This window comes from Dermochelys coriacea, chromosome 16 (assembly GCF_009764565.3).
Source record: "Dermochelys coriacea isolate rDerCor1 chromosome 16, rDerCor1.pri.v4, whole genome shotgun sequence".
In the NCBI taxonomy this organism is placed as follows: domain Eukaryota; kingdom Metazoa; phylum Chordata; order Testudines; family Dermochelyidae; genus Dermochelys; species Dermochelys coriacea.
Window position 1 is genome coordinate 26113762 of NC_050083.1, and position 19269 is coordinate 26133030.

Consider the following 19269-nt stretch of genomic DNA (forward strand, 5'->3'; position numbering starts at 1 on the left):
TATGGAGGAAGGGAAGGGCGCAGGGCAAGGGAAGGATAGAAGCTGGTACAATAATAAGCAACTCCCTTGTATTTTGGTGGTGCTTGAGCAATGCCTAAAGTGAATGGTAGCAAGTTATCAAGAGCAGTAATGTGCTTATTGAATAGTCATACATAGGCCTCTATCAAACCAACAGGGTATCCCTTTAGTTTGACTTGGGTTAGTTCTGATGGCTTATCTGTTCTGTAAAGCACTAGCTAATTATATTGAGGTATCACACTAACACCCTTTCTATTGGTCAAGTACTACTTAGTGAGTCAAGTATCTGTCAGTGTGGCTGTCCTAGTGCATGAAGAATCTATAGTTAGTTGCTCAACTAAATTCAAGACAACCATTGAATAGGTACACTGCATAAAGTTAAAAGATTTGTCCTACATTTACACTGGCCTTAATACTCACTTAGCACAGCACAGCACATTAATGTAATTCTTTTGTTGTGGTGCTTTTTTCACCATCCATTCTAGTTGAGTGCTTTCTTCTTGATTGGGAAAAAGGTAGGATACACTACAGGCCCATTTTGTCTTCCAAAATGTCATATGACACCATGACTAAGCTGAAACAAATTATGGGTGAATTGTCATTTTAATTAGCTGTGGTGATTAGCTGACCATGTGTTTCAGTCACAAGCATGTAAAGTGTCCCCAAAAAAGAAGTGAACATCACTCCTCACTACATCTGCAATCAAATTGTGTATTTTAACCAGTCTCAACAAAAACAAGTTACCATTGTAAAGAGGTGAATGGGTTAGGACTCTGGTTTTAAATACCTGGGATCAAATCTCTTTTTCTGTGACTTCCCAAGTCAATTAGTTCCAGAGCCTCAAAGATATGTAGGTATGTAACCCTGATTGAAATCAATGGGAGTGAGGTGTGTAAACACCTTTGAGGCTCTGGTCCTCCGTTCCCCATCTGCGAAAAAGAAATTACTATACTGCCCTACCAAACAGGTGATGTGAGGATATGTACATTGAAACGCTGATCGGAGCCATGTAAGTGTGTTAGGTAAAGGACAAAGTCATTAATCTTCAAGCAGTCTTGTATTTAGAAGTGGTGTAAAAATAGACATGGAGGGGAAATTTTATTTCCAAAATGTAGAAATGCAGTTCTAAAGCATAGGAGTCAGGTAATGATGGATACAGCTTTTAAATATAAAAGATTCAGCATAATATTTGAATACCTACTATTAAAAAATATTTACTAAAAATCTTCTCCCCCTACATTAGTGAGGCCTAGTAAAACTGGTCAGAGAAGAGTACAATGGATTATTTTAGTTCTATTCTTTCATGTTTAGAACTCCTGAACTCTTATGAAAACAGAGTGTATTCATAATGTCACAATTTTCATCCTTATCTTCATTCTCCAATCCAGATTTAACAGGTACTTCTGTACTCATTAGCACACTATTATTATGTTGGATGGTGGACAGCCCTTCGATGTCATTTGACACACCATGTATGAGCCTAAAGCCTACTGCCTAGGGCTTAAACAAGTTCCCTTCCCTTAATGTTTTCCCTAAATGTATGGATTAAACTGTGCTCTGACAATCAAATTCTAAAAAACAGTTATGCAATGTTAATAAAGCCATACTGGGTGAACTGTTGGAGAATTTTGTGCAAATAAATATTCCATGTTTCAGTCCCTGAGGAAAGACCAACACATGATCCAAAATATTTATTCAATAACTGTGCAATGGCACATTAAACCAGCAGGTTGGTTTTATTATATACTCGGTGCAGGAAAAGACACTTTGTTTCTGTGCCAACTTCACTCAAGCAGTGAACTGTAAAAAACACTAGCCCACAAATTCTCCACGTTCAAATCCTGCAGTTATTTATGCTGCTTATCTCTAAGAATTTGCCCCAGTCTGGCCAATGGAAGGGAATATCACATGAACACAGGCCCCTACTTAAAACGAAACAAGCAATCGCTGTCATCAAGAAATATTCTGATAGTGGCAAAAGGACTTTACTGCTTCCTTGACTGCAGGTTGCTAAGACTTTAAACTCTTAGTAACAATAAAGGAGAAACCAAGTTCCTGAAGAGGCTGACAGTTGAGGAAATCATGCAGTTCTACACTGAGTATTCTGTGTACTGGTGCAGTTTTAGCACTGTGATTAGCACTTGATGTTACATGTATAAGATAGTAGCTTCACCTTCTGTTTCAGCAAAAGATATTGGACAGAAGTCTTTCAGATCAAACACCACTTCATTTTAGACTTAAATGATAGATCTGAGTGATTTAAACTTTTATAATCTATACTTTGTCAAGAAAACCCAAATATGTATGCTTAAATATGAGTACAGATTAAATTAATTGGCAAATAATGTTAGCATGCTGTGTTGTATTATGTCAAAACAAGCCCATCTCTCCCAAATGCCCTAGAAAACAAAAAATAAGTGATTGTGCATTGCATGATGATACCATTAGGTGTGCAACTTTGGTTCATGCAAAGTCTTCTTTCATGGACACACTGCTTTAAGTCCCAGACTCATGAATATCCTACCACATCTTCAGCCATGTTCTTTCCACAATACCAAATGAATACTGTGGTCTGGCATACTGGTGGCAAAAACCAGGCCCATGTCATTTTGGCCATCTAGTCCATTTAGCCAAGACATTTCACCAGCCAAAAAGCTTGAACCTCTCTTTGACTTTCTATATTCTGGCAGTGGCCAGCGGCTAATCAGTTTTTCTGTCCTCAAGTCCATTATATACAGGTATTTGTTATCAAATAATAGGGCAAATATATCTCCAAAGCCCAGCAAGGACAAGTTTGCAAAATCAGGAGGTTTGATGACCCTGAAAGATAAGATAGTGTTTAAATCAGAATTGGTATCCCTGTATATTATGAAACTTCATCCCCTATATGCATCTACTGAGAGAGGAAATTGGAGTTTAAGGACAAAATGATCTAAGGAAGAAGTAGTTAGTTTCCCTAAAGAGCTGCCAATATGCCTTAATCCAGGCCTGCTCTAGGTCCATTCCTTATTAGAAAATGTCCCACAAAGATATATTTGAAGCCAGATTAGGAGGTGAAACTACCCAAGGCAGGTAACAAAGGCAAAACTGTGCTTTTCTTTTGGGTTAGAGACATAGACATAGAGAATGAGCTAGTATCCTTCAAAAGAGGTCTGTCAGTATTTCCATAATAAATCCTATTCTTGGGAAATTATGATTTTGGATGCCAACACTCTTCTGGGACTGAGATACAATAAAGAGTAAGGCCAGAACAGAATTTAATCTTCTCTGACCCCCTCACCTGCAGTCTGCAGGACATCTGATTACATCATTCCACTAAATTCTGAGACATTTTATGATGCGTCTCAAGCCCAACGGTACCACGAGAAGGATCGTCCTTATGCTTCCTTGTCCCATCCAATGGCTCTGTAGTCTACCATAGTGGTTTTGAACCAGATTGTTTTTTAAACCTCAACAATAAAGCTTCACATGCAAAGTTAGTCTCAAACTGAAAGATTTACCTGAGAATATCATAGCTGGCAAAGTCCCACTGGTACAATCCTAGAGCTGAACTGCACACTATGTATTTACCATCAAAGTGCAGTCTGGGCTGCAGTGAGATGCTGCGATCTTCAGATACAGACAGGGTTTTTAAGCATTTGCAGTTTATTTCTCTTCCAATAGGCCAAATCTGCAATTTAAAAAAAATCCAGCTTTTCATACTATAAAGCATCTCAAGCTGTAAACTGCTACATGAACAGAGAGTGATTGCTTTGCACTTATTTATGTGTTGGTCATTCTGGACTGCCAACAACTAGTGAATTTAGACAAGTTATATTTCAGACAATTTCTGGAAGTGGAGTTCCTGACCACAGAAGGTATTTTCAGGTTTTTCTTGCTTTCAGTCTACAGAAGAGTAGTAGTATTGACAGTGTGCGTCTTGACTCAAGCCTGAAGTGTTCCACTGAAGAGGCTTTTTTAGTTAATTCTCAATCTCTTGTATACTGATTAAGTGAATGAGAAAACCGACTAGTTTTAGCAACACCATGTTTCACCAAATCTTTTGCTAATCCTCTTAACTATATTAACTTTCTCTACCCAATCAGAAGATTAATAAAGTCCTAATGAGCACACTTATGAGAAACATTGTGAAGCTCTAAACTATTTATTAAAATCAGAACTCCTCCTCCCAATCTATATGCCCCCCACTGAAGAAGAGTTTGCAAAAAGAATATACTTGGCAGAGACTGAAGGCACTTGGACTTATGCCTTACTACAAACCCAGGGCTACCCACTTAATGCACACCCAGCCATCTGATATTCAGTCTTAAAATATAAAGAAAAGCATAGAACCACCACTAGCTTTGAAAGACCCATTTGTCTTCTATACAATGCTTCACTGATAGGCTGTGGGGAAAAATCCATGTACTCTTAAAAGCTCCAATGCATTCCCTAAATGCAGAAAGTACCATACTTTTCTGCACTGTGATACACATTTAAACAGACACAGTACATACCTTGATTTCATACTTATCTGCACTTAAAAGAATATAATCCCCAGGACTATGCATGAGAGATTTGACTTTACACTTCTGCAAAACCACCTGCAATTGAAGAAATAGTTAAATAGGTCTAAAGCTCACTAATTCCCTAGTTCATAAACAGATTCCCTAGTTCATAAAATATGAAATTACTTATTCAAATCTAGTGGAAAACTTGCTCTGGTTTATTGACAATGTGAGTAATAGAGCTTTAAATACTGATAATGGAGGTTTAAAAACATTGCAATTCTGCTATGACTGTGCCTTTGGGGCACAGGTTCTTTTAAGGAAGAATATTTTGTCATGAAAAAGAACCCAGAACAATTAAGACTTTGTGGTCCCACTGCTGACAACTCACTGTGACAGAAAATCCTTTCATGTTAAACTTTATTCTAGAATCACCCTGACCAGCTAAGAACTAAGCATTCCAGCTTCCTCAACTTTGCTCACCTTCATTTTGACTGTACACTTTACAGACAAGCAGCACTTTTTTTCATTGTAATTATGCCTTTCAAAGTAGCTTGGCTTCAGTACAATCACACTCATTCCTGGAATAAAACATTAAACCCTAATCATTCCATTCACTTTGCTATAGGAACTACTTCATGTAAATGGATTGAATGTTTTCACTGTAGCTTTTGTAAGTGTCTCTTCTATGAAATATAACTGTAGCCGTGTTGGTCCCAGGATATTAGACAGACTAGATAGGTGAAGTAATAACTTTAGTACTTTTCCCAGACCTGAAGAGCTCTGTGTGGCTTGAAAGCTTGTCTCCCTCACCAACAAAAGTGGGTCTCATAAAAGATATTACCTCACCCACCTTGTCTCTCTTCTACCAAAGGGTTATTTTTTAACATTTTAACAGCGATTTCCTTTGAATCACAACTGACAATCCCTGCGTCGACCACTTATCTTTGGTTACTGACAACCCACCCCCTGTACAGCTGCAAGTGAAGGAACACCACTTGAGGAGATATGGGATGTGTGTAAAAACACATGCACAGTATTATCTTGCAAAGCATGATTTGACTACATCAATACAACCCTACCTTAGTGACCCATTCAGTGTGTCCAGTAAGTGTATTCAGGCACATTCCTGTTGATAAGGCCCATACTTTCAAAGTGAAGTCTGCAGAACCACTGACCAGAACATCAAGTTCATCATTGTAGTCCACACTAAAAACTACAAGCAAGAAGGATTTTAAATGAGTAGCACCACTCTTTACATTTATCCTCGTCTCATCTGAGATGAGGGTACCAGGCCAAGACTAATAACCTCAATCTTCAAAGGTTCTAATGGGTCAAACAGATTGAATGGTTACTTTAAATACATGAATCTGTTATTTCCACCCCTTAAAGCTTAGATTCCCAAGACTATTGGTTCTTCTCCATGAAATTAGAACCGTATCACAATTAGCAGAGTTGTTTTTTGACTGATGTATGAATTAAGTGTAGTGTAACCTAATTATTTAGGCTAGTCCCATTGTAGATGTTCCAGAAGTAATTTTGTTTTAAATATCCTAGTTCTGAAAAGCCTTAGCCCATCAAAAAAACCAAAAAAAACTTACTACATTTAAAGCCTCAGCTGTTCTGGTAGGCAGCCTCCTGTCCTTAGTGCAAGATGAATTTCTAAGTGGTCATGTTTACATAGCAGGATTAGTAAATTCCGGATAACCTTCCAACTCAAAGGGGCAAACTGTGGGCCCACGAACCAGCCCAAATAACCAAGCTGTACATGAGGGAGACTTGGAAGAGAGTTGGTGAGAGGGAATTCTCCTTCCAGGGTTGGAGCTGCAGCTGCTACTGCAGCCTGTTACACCTGCTGTAACCCCCTCCAGAGAAAGAGAGATGTGAAGAGTTACCAGGGATACAGGCAAGTTCAGATCCACTGGCCCTATCTCATTCCTCTACTCAAATCCTCCCCCGGCTTGGGATGCAAGTGGCCCTGGCAAATTGTGCTCCATGTTACACTGAGCAGGTATCAAGTACTATACTACCAGAACTATACCACTTGTATTGTGTCCATGTCCCTGCAGACCAGGGTGTCCCTAAGCCTAGGACTTACCCCAAAGAGCAGGCAGAGCTAGTGTGCATATTTGTAGATATTTTTTTGGTCCCTCAAAAGAGATGAGAAACTGATTCACAATATGAAACTCACAGCACAAGTAGCAGTGTCTGCTGTACAATGGTCCAATTCCAAACCCTGTTTCTAATTTGACAGGGATAAAGTCAAAATTTGACTGGTTGACATAAAAGTAGAATAAAAGCTCAACATACCTGCACCGGTATGCCCTCTGAAATGCTGGATCTTGGCCCCTGAACTCCATTCCCAACAGGCTACCGTGTTATCAAAGGATCCTGTTACAAGCTTTTGCTCATCAAACTTCACTGTAGCACAAGTGTGTGTCTGGATACCATATATGCACTGCCCTGTGCTTACATCCCACAGCTTTGCAGATAGGTCATCTGAACCTATATTTAAGAACACAATAGCTGGTTGCATTAAAGTGACAGCACAGCTATCATAAATCAGATTAAACAAATTATATTGTTACAAAATAAATGGTAAAGCTCAAAGATGAGAAATCTTTAAGCATCATAATAGACTCCAAGGCTTCCTACCTGTACAAAGAAGTCCATCTTTATAGTAAAGTGCATATACTCTGGCACTGTGTCCAATTAATGAGGATGTCTCAAAGGCTTCATGGTCCTTCAGTTGCTTCATTCTTAAAATAGCCTTCAAGTAAACCTTCTTCCAGTGCAGAGGGTCCTGAACAGAATCATCTATCTGCCAACCCAAGTTCTTACAAGCAGTTTGCCACACCTCTGTGCAGGCACTTATAACCTTATTCCACTGCTTTGACACGAGGCAACATGTGAGTAAGGTCTGAGGATCAAGCCATTTTAACAAATAAAAACTGAGTTCCAGAGGAAGAAGTTTGAGGAAGTCCCGCTTAAGGAGAATCTCTAGGTTATTGGAGAGGTGCCTGAGCTGGACTGCTCCACTCAAACTAATCAGGTGATCCAGAGTTTCATTTTTCTGCAAGTCCGTCAGAGAAAAAAATGTAACAGAAATGTTATCAAGCCATGCTTCAAAGTCCTTTTTCTCCATAAGGTTATGGAAAAATTTACCTGCGATACATCAAAATATTGCGTTAGCTCTGTTCAAAAAGATAATGTAAACATTTCTCATCTTTAATCATTGATTTATCAGCATTCTCAACCTCAAATGTTGATAATGTAAATCTGTCTACAAAAATGTACTTTCATACATTCAATAGATAAATATATAGCATTTACAAAGTAGATTCAATGGTCTTAGGAAATGTATTTGGCCATAGTGTTTCTCTTTTACTAAAGACTAGTGTCATTGTTTTCCCTGTAAACATGCTTTAGATCCGTCTTAGTCCCTCTTGAGAATAGGTCTCGCTACCTTCACCTCTCTGAAGAGTGAGTAGAACCACGCTCTTCGACTACCTTCAGATTGGATCTCTATATATCAGCCACCCTGTTTCCCACTGTATTAATACAACAGCCCCAAGTGGGTTTGGCATTTGTAAGCCCTTTCATTCCAGGAACCTGTGACAGCAGCTTATTAAAATGAATCAAAAACATCTTATTCGAAACACATTCATGCAAAGGTACAGAGCACACAGACCAAAAAGTAAAACCAGTAAACATCTAGATGTATATTTTTCCCTTGTCTAACCCATAATCGTTCCTTGCCAACTTTGGTATAATTTACCTAGATCAGTTAGCTCCATCTCTGAGTTGGTAGAAGCAGACGGTTCTGTTGCAGTTTGTGTCTCTCCTATGCCTGTCAGCTCTCACTGATGCTCCCTGGCAAATCACTCAATCAACTCCCTGTTCTTGGCTTGGTGTCCCACAATGGTTTACTATCCTCCTTTGATCCTAGGTTTAGCATTAGGAAGAGCAAGCCATTCTAGCTTGGATGGAGCCCGGTAAGTAGCTTCTTCCTAATTAATGACTCAGTGACTGTTATATTAACCTCTTTTGAAGCAAGTTTCCCCCTCACAGCTTCCTCTGATTTAACTCTATGCTTTCAGGCAGGATAATATCACACCAAAAGTGAGGTACATAAGACTTTATGCACAGCCTCCATAAGATATAGATTCATATTGGTATAATCAAATAAGCCACACTTTAAGCTGTGGTCACTAAAAATCACCATGAGTTACTTATTCTTTCAAAGAGTCTCTCCCTAGCCACTTACATGGTTAACCTATTAGACAGCTAGTTGAACCTAGTCTGTAGAAATCAAAATCCAAGGTACTGAAAAGGCATTAATTTAAGATTGCAAGAGTCTATAATAAATTTGTCTCCAGTAGCAAAATACATTAAATTAAGGTATGTGTCCTAAAAGCATTGCAAAGAGGAAAGGTAATGAACACTTGTGAAGACTTATGAAGACACTACATGGAATGGTCTAGATAATACTAAAATCTGTTCTGGTTTCTGACCAGTAAATCTAATGATTTTGAGTAGAACAAAAAGCTTAATATCCAGTTGACCTACCCATCTCCCGAGTATGCAAATGTTGCAGAAATCGTTCTGAGTTTTCCAGCATTTGTTTCATTACTGATTTTGGTCAAGCAATTAACTCAGTCTATTGCTTTTAGTCACAGTGGTAACAATGTGTTAACTGTACAGTTCACCAAATACAGAACAGACCCCAATAATCAGATGCTGTTTGACCACTTTTTTCTGTCAAAACTTCAGGCAACTTCTTGCAAACCCTGCTAAGACCTGAACTACATAAAATCGTGCCCTTTGTTAAAGGACAAATGTAGCACAAGTTGTGGAAATGTAGCACCAGTTGTGGGCATGCTGGCAGGCTAGAACCTGGCTTTCACGGATTTCAAGGCCAGAAGAGACCATTGTGATCCTATACCTGGTTACTGTGTAAAGTGGGAAGGGGAAGCGTAGCCACTTGCCAACTACGCTGTTCACTGCAGAATGTCAGGCACTTCTCTATGTTCTGGCTGGGGGGCCCAGGCATCATAGATATCCGGGTTGGAAGGGACCTCAGGAGGTCATCTAGTTCAACCCCCTGCTCAAAGCAGGGCCAATCCCCAACTAAATCATCCCAGCCAGGGCTTTATCAAGCCTGACCTTAAAAACTTCTAAGGAAGGAGATTCCACCACCTCCCTAGGTAACACATTCCAGTGTTTCACCACTCACCTAGTGAAAAAGTTTTTCCTAATATCCAACCTAGACCTCCCCCACTGCAACTTGAGACCATTACTCCTTGTTCTGTCATCTGCTACCACTGAGAACAGTCTAGATCCATCCTCTTTGGAACCCCCTTTCAGGTAGTTGAAAGCAGCTATCAAATCCCCCCTCATTCTTCTCTTCCACAGACTAAACACCCCAATTTCCCTCAGCCTCTCCTCATAAGTCATGTGTTCCAGTCTCCTAGTCATTTTTGTTGCCCTCCGCTGAATACTCACCCTAAGTAGGTGTCAGGCACAGGGCGTCTCTCAGCAGGCACCAGCCATTGCTCTTTTAGCTCCCTGGAGCCCAACAGGAGCTGGGATTCCTCTGCAGCCATTTCTCCTGCAGCAGCAAAACAGAGATTCAGTCACTACCTCGCCATGACCCCAGCCTAGCCGCTGCACCCCAGGATCCCGCCCCGCGCGCTCGCCGAGCCCTTGGCATCCACATCTCGATCCCTCCGCGCGGAGGTCACTGGGGCCTTGGGAGGAGGCGGCCTGGGCCCTGCGGGGTGAAGTCGGGTCCTGTCCCACCCCTCTCCCCAGGGGTCGAACCTGCCGCCGCTAGATCCCACTGCAAGCTCAGCCTCTACCCGAGCAACTTCCGGCGCGCACCTCAGACGTCATTGTCTTGCGCCCCGGCCTATCACTATTTCCGTTCTCCCGGCCCCTTAGAGGGAAAGGATCGTGAGAGAAGGCGGCGGGGTTGCGACGAGCTCTGTCGAGCGAGCAGGTAGAGAGACTGCCGAGAGCCATCCCTTCAGCACAGCGAGGCCGGCCTGCCCGGAGAGTCAGAGCTAGGCCCATAGAGCTCGCTAGTCCTCCACGCCTAGAAAATCCCCGGAAACGCTGTGCGGGGGACTGGACAAAACGGACCGTCGGTCCCTCAGTCTGTTCCCTCGGCACCTGGAGCCGGGACTTTGAGGCCTGGCGGGCGTCAGGCTCAGTGCGCGCGGTAGCTGGTTCCCTTCTGAGGGATCGGGGGTAGGGCGCGCTCTCCGCGCGGTCCTGCAGCTGCTGCCCCCTCCCTGGCTTGCGCATAAGGGGAGCGCTGGGCTGGCGCCCATCGCTGGAGAGTGACTAGGCCCTTCCAATCCCGGTGAGTGGGGCATCTATTCCTGCGTCCCGTAGGCTCTACCCCGAGCTCTGGGGTGTCCCTCTCTTCCCTGGCCCTACAGAGAGGGGTTTGTAACCCTCCACACCTACAGTAGTCTAGCGATTCTTTTATTTTTGCTTTTTCCTTTATCTCACTAGGCTGAGGCCAGGCTTGCCCGACTGCCATTGCCAGGACAGCGCTACTTTGGATGTGTGTGTGTGTGTTTAAATAGACAAATGGCTGCAGAGGAATCCGAGCCCCTGTTGCGCTCCAGGGAGCCTAGTGAGCAATGGCTGCTGCCTGCTGAGAGCTACCCTGTGCTGGATGCCTACCTGAGGTGAGACCCTTGCTTTTCTGAGCTGGAGACATTGGAGTTCCTGGCTGATTAGTAACAAAGTGTCAATGTATGGCTGCCATCCCTACTCTGATGTTTCCAGTGAAGTCTTTCCAGAGACTTCACTTGCTTCTTCCCATGTGGCGTTCCAGCCTACATGCCGTTTGGCTTTGAAATATTTGACCCTGCTCCAGACTAGACTCTATTCAGACTCTCTCTAGCTCTCATTTGACTTCTTTTTCCTACTTTTATTGAATTTATCAATTAGTTAAAAGCAGTTTTGACATAGCTCTCGCCGAACAAAATAAAAGGCCACAAACAATATAGTTTTATAATGTGGCGTTCCTGCAACTCTCCTGAGATATAGCAGCAAACTCGGTGACTAATATGGAAAAATATCACAGTATGAGTTCTGGGCACAGCAGAGTAGAGTGCCTAATGGGCTGGTAGGAATAAGACTCAGTGAGGAAAGCTGATTGACTTCTGGCTAACTGAAAACGAAGCTAAGCAAGTAAGTTTTAAACAACACTTAGAAAAGAGTTAGATGAGGAGTACTTGTGGCACCTTAGAGACTAACAAATTTATTAGAGCATAAGCTTTCGTGAGCTATAGCTCACTTCATCAGATGCATTTCGTGAAATGCTCACGAAAGCTTATGCTCTAATAAATTTGTTAGTCTCTAAGGTGCCACAAGTACTCCTTTTTCTTTTTGCGAATACAGACTAACACGGCTGCTACTCTGAAAGGAGTTAGATGTACATCTGAATGTCTTCTAAAAGATGTGCTCTAGCTCAACCAAAAGTGCTTGAGGCTAGAATCGCTCTAGTGAAATTCTGTCACCTGAGTGATGCTGAAGATCCAATCATCATTATGGTCCTTTTTGGCCTTAAAAACTATGAACGAGGGCAGAGTGCTCTAGTGAGCTGAAGTGATAGTATGAAGGACCTGATATGAAGAAGGGGTCAGAGAAAATGCAGTTTCGGGGAAAAGAGCTTGCCAAGTTACATGGAAGCACAAGCAGTGGTGAAGACGACAAAGGCAAGTCTTGTAGTGGGTCACGAGCAAGTGTAGGTCCTTCAAGACAAGATTGATGTAATTATGTTTGTAACAGGATTCCTAACAGACTGTTTGATTTCCAAGAGCTGCTATAGTCAAAGAGAAGAGAGTGGGGTCTTGAAAGCAACAGAGTAAGGAGTAAAACCTGGAGGCAGTATGGTCTGATGGATTGGGACTGGGTCTTGAGAGACATGGGTTCTATTCCAGATTTGCCACTCTGACAATATGACCTCAGTGAAGTCATTTTGTCATTTTACTCATTTTTTGAAAAGCATGTTGAGAAGTATGGATGGAAAGAGATCTTTATTTTTAAACTAGAATCAGAATGTTTAGAACATCAAGATGGACTTTGTCCTGATACAAAACTAAGTAGGAGTTAGAGAATGACTGAAAAAAATGTTTTTAAAAAACATGCATGCAGAAACTGAGAGTTGGCTTTGAGTGTTGGGAGATTTTTTTGTTCGTTGTTGTTGTATCCAGACCCACTTTGAACTAGTAAATCTTTTAGTCTAAAATCAAAATGGCTTAAAGCTGAGATCTGATTGCAGAAATATGTTTAGAGCAGAAGTGGAAAGTATCGAATTCTCTTGCATGCTTTTAATCTCATGTTAAACACAGGTTACTGTGAAACAGTAAAGATAAGGTTTTGACACACTTCTGAAAATAAAAGGATGTGTAAAATTTTGTGTGGTTGGGAAAGTGATGGGTGGTTGTTTTGATGTTAGATAACAACTGATGCAGTTCCCTCAGCCATGTCAGCAGTTTCTTTGGAGAATCAGGTGACAGAAGTTGTGGCTATGGTTTGAAACTAAATATTTGTAATTCAAAAAACTTCCTGAGAAAGCTCTTTCACTTCTGTTACTAAATAAAATATCTTCTTAAGAAAAAAAGAGCTTTTTGCGTTTTGTGCTTAAACTGGCTGAAATGTTTGATTCCAAATGAGTCAGTAACCGACTTCCCCCCCCCACCCTCACACAAAAAGTGGCTATTTTGCCATTGCCTCTATTACTAATTTCATTGGCTTTGCCAATTGGGGGGAAGGGGAGGAGAAATCTTTTATAATTCTAGCTCTGAGAGAATTAAACAAATGTAAACTCAAGTCCAAATCAATATGTGTGCACATAGACGTACTGGTTCCCCTCCAAGTACTGATTTTATGGTGTGTCCACAATGATTATATTTTATTTTAGCTGTGATCCTAGGCTGTTTACTATGACTTTAGCTTGAAATACTGGCCCCTTTGAAGTCAATAGAAAAACTCGCATTGACTTTAGTGGCGCCAGGATTTCACTGTTTCTGAGATGTTCCAGTTTATGTTCTGTTCAGCTTCTAACCTCACTTGCTATTATCTTGACAGCCTTCTCCACCTCTTACTCTCCCTAAGATGATACCAAAATAATCAATTTAAATTGTGTGTTCTGGAACACTTAAATTACTTTTTTTTTTTTAATGTATTTGGACATTTCCAGATTACCTGGACTGAGATTGTCTGATGGCTTGCACTGAGGATTCTGAAACATTGAACTGATCTATTTACATACTTGATTGACCAAGTCACACAATTTGTACATATAAAGCATATTATAAAGGAGAATTTTCTTTAGCTTTTGCAGTAATGTGAGAACCAACAATTGTATACACATGCAGAATTTCTGTTTGACTCATTACAGCAAAGTGCAGAACAGGAAGCTATATCTGGCCACCTTTGCTGCTGTTTTGGGACCCCTCAGCTTTGGATTTGTCTTAGGTTACAGTTCACCAGCTATTCCTGATCTGAAGAAAATTAGTGACCCTAAATTAAGATTAGACACCAACGAAGCATCATGGTTTGGGGTAAGTCTCTGCAAGATGCATTATCATAGCGTGTGACTGATTTGGTAAGAAAAAATTCGTTACACGTTTTCAGTTGTGGGGCAGATCTATTTTGAGAGGACTGTCTGTTTGTATGAGACTAGGCAGCTTGCGTTTAATAATGGAATATGGACCTTTTCAGTTCTAGGTAATTTGTACAAATTTTAGTCTGAGTGACTGAAAGTTGTTTCCACCTGGTCGCTGTTCGATAGTCTGTGAAATTAATTTAGAGTTTTCTGCCCCATTCTATGAACTCATTGCACTTGGCATTAACTCGCTTCCTCTTGGTAGTTTCAATAGAACGGCCAAAGATTAAATGGGCCCTGGAGACTCTGCTCCCATCTCTCATTGCTAAATTAGATCACACTATATTGAGGGTAAAGCATGTTGTAGCAGTTTGCTGTACCACTGCTTAGGCAGCAGGGCCCCAGGACGGTCAAGCTGGCCACTCTCCTGTGCCTTTAAATTGTACTTTTAAAAAGATGCATGGTGGTTCTGTTTTTAACTGATTATGGCTAGTATATCTTTTCCACTGCAATATCTTTTAATTTATACACATTTATTTTTATATATGTGCATGCGCACGCGCGCACACACACACACAGAGTCTAAAACTGATCTACTATCCTTCTGTGGTGGATTAATGAACTTTGGGTACATTTCATAAGAGTGTTAACAAGAGTGTCACCTGTGTGATGCTGAAGATCAGATCATTATAATGGTCCTTTTTGGCCTTAAAAACTATGAACGAGGGCAGAGTGCTCTAGTGAACTGATGTGATAGTATGAAGGGCCTGATGTGAAGAAGGGGTCAAAGAAAATGCAGTTTTGGGGAAAAGAGCTTGCCAAATTAAATGGTGTCCTGGCTATTGTTGAAAGTGCGCTAGTTTATGAATGGTTAGGTAGGCTAGTCTTTGTCCCTTGGTCTAATGACTTCTGGACATCTTCTTTTACACCAAAAAGCTATGATTGATTTTCTGAAAGGCTGTAGAATGTATAGTCATTTATCTATTTGTGTGTGCTTGTTTTCTGAAGTCTGTAGTAACATTAGGAGCTGCTGCTGGAGGAATACTGGGAGGCTGTATGGTGGATAAAATTGGGAGGAAGCTGAGTTTGATGCTGTGTTCAATACCATATGTCTCTGGGTTTACAATTATCATATCTGCCCAGAATGTCTGGATGCTTTACATTGGACGAATATTGACTGGGTTAGCCAGCGGCATTACTTCACTTGTTGTTCCAGTAAGTGAAACATGCTCTATTTCTTTCTTATTTATTATTTATTCAGCACACTCTGGAAAAATGTTGCATGAGATAATATAACCTTAAAACCAGGAGTGGCACCACAGCTATGGTACCCATACAACCTTAACTCTACCCTGTAGTGACACCATGCAATAACCATATGACTATGATCGTAGCATATTCATGTTTGTGGTCTTATATTAAATAGCATTGATTTTAAAAGATGGATTACATGTATTTCCTCTTGGTGTCTCTCTGAAATGTGAAGCTAAAGTGTTTTGGGTTTCCCAATGGCATTTCCAGTCCTCAATATGTTTGGATTTATTTTCAGTTTAATGTTAACTCTGAATTTCCTGGGTTTATAACACTTATTAGTGCAATGTCACTAACTTTTTTTTTTTTTTTTTTTTTTTTAAATTCTACATTATTTTCAGTCTTCACTCCATTTTAACATAGTCTTTGTCCGGGAATTTCCTTGTCCTTCTTAACATTTTATTTGTTTAATATATAAACTGTTAATAAAACAAAGACTACATATCTTTATCTTTCTAAAACTTTTTAAACTCTTAGGGTAAGATTCATCACTAAGCTGTGGCTGCTTTACAGCATTTTGGAGGAGTGGAAAGCAGGCAGAGTATATACATCAGTTTATCAGCTATCTCCTGACTTTCATTTTTCCCTGTGCATGCACGTGTGCGTGCACACTAGTTTTCTCCTCTCGCCTACCTTCAGTTTCCCCTACCTTCACCCCTCCACTTCTCTTTTGTCCTCCTTGGTGAGCAGATCTAGTGTAATCTGTAGTTTTTCAAGGATCCCAGTGTTGCCAACTCTTGCGAAGTAAATGTAACCTTAAGTCTCTCGAATTAGACGGCAAATAAAAAACCCCAAATTCATCATTGGCTTAAATCCTGAGACTTTAAAAAAAGTTATATTTCAACATTTGTGGCTGGCAGTACTCTATAGCTGCATTTTCCATTACTGAAAGTTTATTTGTTGTTAAACTGCATTAACGACTTCAGAGAAACTCTCAGAGCTGTTCACTTTCAAAAGGGCTGCCCTATTCTGTTCTATAGGATTGAGGCCACAGGCAGCCCTCAGTTAATTAGCCTCTGGCTCCAGCCCTTATTGTTTGTTATAAGACATGGCAACAACTTTGAAAGAAAAGGGGTTCTTTGTGGAATTATCTGAAAGAACACTTATTTGTCTGTCCTTGCCAAAGAAGAAACTTCCTCTTATGAAGAAAAATGGCTTTGAAGACCACTAATCCTACTTTACCAAAAAAACAAAACAAAAAACTTCAAATGTAGCCTATTCCTCAGAGGGATTTCAGTGAGGTTTTAATTATATGGGAATTTTAAAGTCTATTTTGTTACTAAAATTATTAGGGGGATACAAGGTTTGTGACCCAATGCAGGGATGACCTGGTATTTACCAGAGATTGATGTTTGTTTGTTTACCAGGTAAAATCACAGTTGTTACTGCCCTGGGAAAAACTAATTAGTTTTTCAAATAGAAAATGCCTTAAGTTGGAACTATACTATTAATAAATATCACATTACACTTAGTTTTAGTTACCTATTCAAATTGTGGTTACATAAAGCAGCAGGGTTGAACAAATAAAATATAAAACTGCTGTGGGTGTAATACTAATATATAATTATGATATGGAATGTAAGAATGTCTATACATTTTGGTTTGGTATTTTTCTCAAGGAAGTTATACATGTCATAACTCATTTCAGTTCTCAATATTACATAAACAAAAGTCAAACATTTTGATTTTTATGAAAAATGACAATAATGCAGAGGTGTAAGCTTGAAGCATTAAGCAATGAGAAGCATGCAGAGTTGCAGACTACCGTTCCAGATCCATTTGGCCATGTAGCATTCTGTAGCAGAAGACAAATTTTGATGTAGTGTATAGACTGAGCCTGTTTCACAGTTTTGAGTGGATGTATCCAAAGCTTGAAAAGATTCGTTCTGCGCTTGCTGGACACTGATGCAATTATTTTTCCTGGTTTAAATCTGTATTTACCAGCTCCCTGTCCTAAACTAGTTTTTTCCCAGGAAATTGCGAACCCCGACCCAACGTGAAGTTTCTTATGGGATCTTAAAATGAACTGGTTTGCGTTAACTTGAATAGATTTACTTTTAAATTCTCAAAACTCATTCTCTGCCCAAAGAGTAAGGACTGATTTTTGGGAAGGATCAAATGTATTCTTCATATGTAACAAAGAAGATGAATCCCTGCTTTCAATGCAAACTTAACTCTGTCCTAACCATGGAGCCTTCCATATTTGCTCATAGGGCTCAACTGACTCTAAAAGTGGGGTTCTGTGATAGGTGTGACACTGCCAGTATAGCATAAGGTGGGACAAGAGCTGGCAAAATCAGATTTTTCATTGTCTGAAACAGGGTAGGAAGTATAGAGTTTGTTGAATTAAAATGGTAAAGTCTCAAACCGTGACCTACAAAGGGTTGTGTGCAGATGAATCCTCATGTGCAGAGCCCCATTCAAGTCAGTGGAGTTGTCCAGGGTGCCACCTCTGTGTATCTGTTAGCAGAATCATGGACTTACTTTGTATTTCACATTCAGCGTCCATGTCTGGAATACTAACTTATTGTCTTCTCTGCAAGCTGTGGCATTTTGATTTCTATTAATTTTGGCATGTTTGTTAGTATCTTTGGTAGAGCCTTTCATGGAACCAGTGTAAATTTCCAAAAGTGACACTGCTGGATCTAGTCATTCCAGTTTAGCTGCTTATGATTGATATTGGGATACTGTGGGTATATTTTAACAAGTTCTTTTCAATATCAGCTGTTCTTATTTTTAAGACTATTTTGTTAATATTTTCTAATTATGCATATTTTTTTTAGGTGTATATTTCTGAAATATCCCACTCAAAAATTCGAGGAACACTTGGCTCATGTGTTCAGCTGATGGTAGTGAGTGGTATACTGGGAGCTTATGTTGCAGGTATTGCACTTAGTTATAGAATCATAGACATGTTGGGCTGGAAGGGACCCTGAGTGATCATCAAATCCAGGCCCCTGTGCTGTAGCAGGACCAAGTAAACCTAAACCATCCCTGACAGGTCCAATGTGTTCTTAAAAACCTTCAATAGAGGATTCCACAACCTCCCTTAGAAGACTGTTCCAGAGCTTAACTACACTTAAAGTTAGAGAATTTTACATAATACCTAACCTAAATATCCCGTGTTGCAGATTAAGCACATTACTACTTCTATCTGTAGTGTACATGGAGAACAGGCCTGTTCTCCAATAGCCTTTGACATATTGGAAGACTGTTAGGAGGTCCCACCCAGTTGTTTTTTCTCAAGATTAAATATGCCTTTTTTTTTTTTTTTAAATAACCTTTCCCCATAGATCAGATTTTTCTAAACCTTTTATTATTTTGATTGCTGTCCTCTGGGTTCTGTCCAGTTTGTCCACATCTTTTCTAAAGTGTGGTGCCCAGAATTGGACACAGTACTCCAGGTGAGTAGCGTGGGACAATTATCTTCCATGTCTTGCATAAAACGCTCCTTTTAATACACCCCAGAATATTAGCCTCTTTTGCATCTGCATCACATTGACTCACATTCAATGTGATGTATAATGTCCTCCAGATTCTTTTCAGTGGTACTACTGCTTCACCAGTTATTGCCCATTTGATAGTTGTGCATTTGATTTGTCCTTCCTTGCATTTGTCTGTATTGAATTTCATCTTGCTGAATTCACACCAATATTCCAATTTGTCAAGGTTCTTTTGAATTCTAATGATAGAAGATTAGGGTTAGACAAGACCACAGGAGGTCATCTAGTCCAACCCCCTGCTCAAAGCAGGACCAACACCAATTAAATCATTCCAGTTAGGGCTTTGTCAAGCCGGGCCTTAAAAACCTCTAAGGATGGA

At 40.2% G+C, this 19269-nt stretch overlaps 2 protein-coding genes across 17 annotated transcripts in view; one reads left to right on the plus strand and one right to left on the minus strand.

Annotated features, from left to right (window-relative positions):
• SLC2A8 (solute carrier family 2 member 8) overlaps window positions 1-19269 on the plus strand; it is a 120993-nt gene that overhangs the window by 55160 nt on the left and 46564 nt on the right. For 2 of the 12 annotated variants that reach the window (XM_043498782.1, XM_043498778.1), the window contains exons 3-6: window positions 8455-8500; window positions 13930-14092; window positions 15145-15351; window positions 18231-18330. In XM_043498782.1, the coding sequence (XP_043354717.1) occupies window positions 8455-8500; window positions 13930-14092; window positions 15145-15351; window positions 18231-18330 (516 nt within the window). Of the gene's footprint in view, window positions 1-8454; window positions 8501-10375; window positions 11207-13929; window positions 14093-15144; window positions 15352-18230; window positions 18331-19269 lie in introns of those variants that run through there. The other 10 variants (XM_038374363.2, XM_043498780.1, XM_038374362.2 and 7 more) reach the window with 10 other exon arrangements.
• Window positions 1100-10478, minus strand: FBXW2 (F-box and WD repeat domain containing 2). 5 transcript variants are annotated; one of them, XM_038374372.2, is made up of 8 exons: window positions 10329-10478; window positions 10011-10116; window positions 7161-7670; window positions 6816-7010; window positions 5588-5721; window positions 4515-4601; window positions 3519-3688; window positions 1100-2838 (listed from the first exon to the last, which is right to left on the minus strand). In XM_038374372.2, exons 3-8 carry the CDS (start codon window positions 7648-7650, stop codon window positions 2550-2552), a joined length of 1365 nt encoding a protein of 454 aa, XP_038230300.1. In that variant the 5' UTR covers window positions 7651-7670; window positions 10011-10116; window positions 10329-10478; the 3' UTR covers window positions 1100-2549. The 5 variants fall into 5 exon arrangements, with proteins under 5 accessions (XP_038230300.1, XP_038230301.1, XP_043354723.1 ...); XM_038374373.2 differs by having other exon boundaries at window positions 7161-7578; window positions 10329-10476; XM_043498788.1 differs by having other exon boundaries at window positions 7161-7578; window positions 10223-10381.

Excerpts from the sequence above, each read along its gene's own strand:
- FBXW2 (XM_038374372.2), bottom strand. The coding sequence starts at position 7,650 with ATGGAGAAAAAGGACTTTGAAGCATGGCTTGATAACATTTCTGTTACA. Across the intron at positions 7,011-7,160 it reads AGATGGACTTCTTTGTACAG|GTTCAGATGACCTATCTGCA; the intron begins GTAGGAAGCCTT and ends TCTTAAATATAG. Across the intron at positions 5,722-6,815 it reads CAGAGGGCATACCGGTGCAG|TTTTTAGTGTGGACTACAAT; the intron begins GTATGTTGAGCT and ends TCTTGCTTGTAG.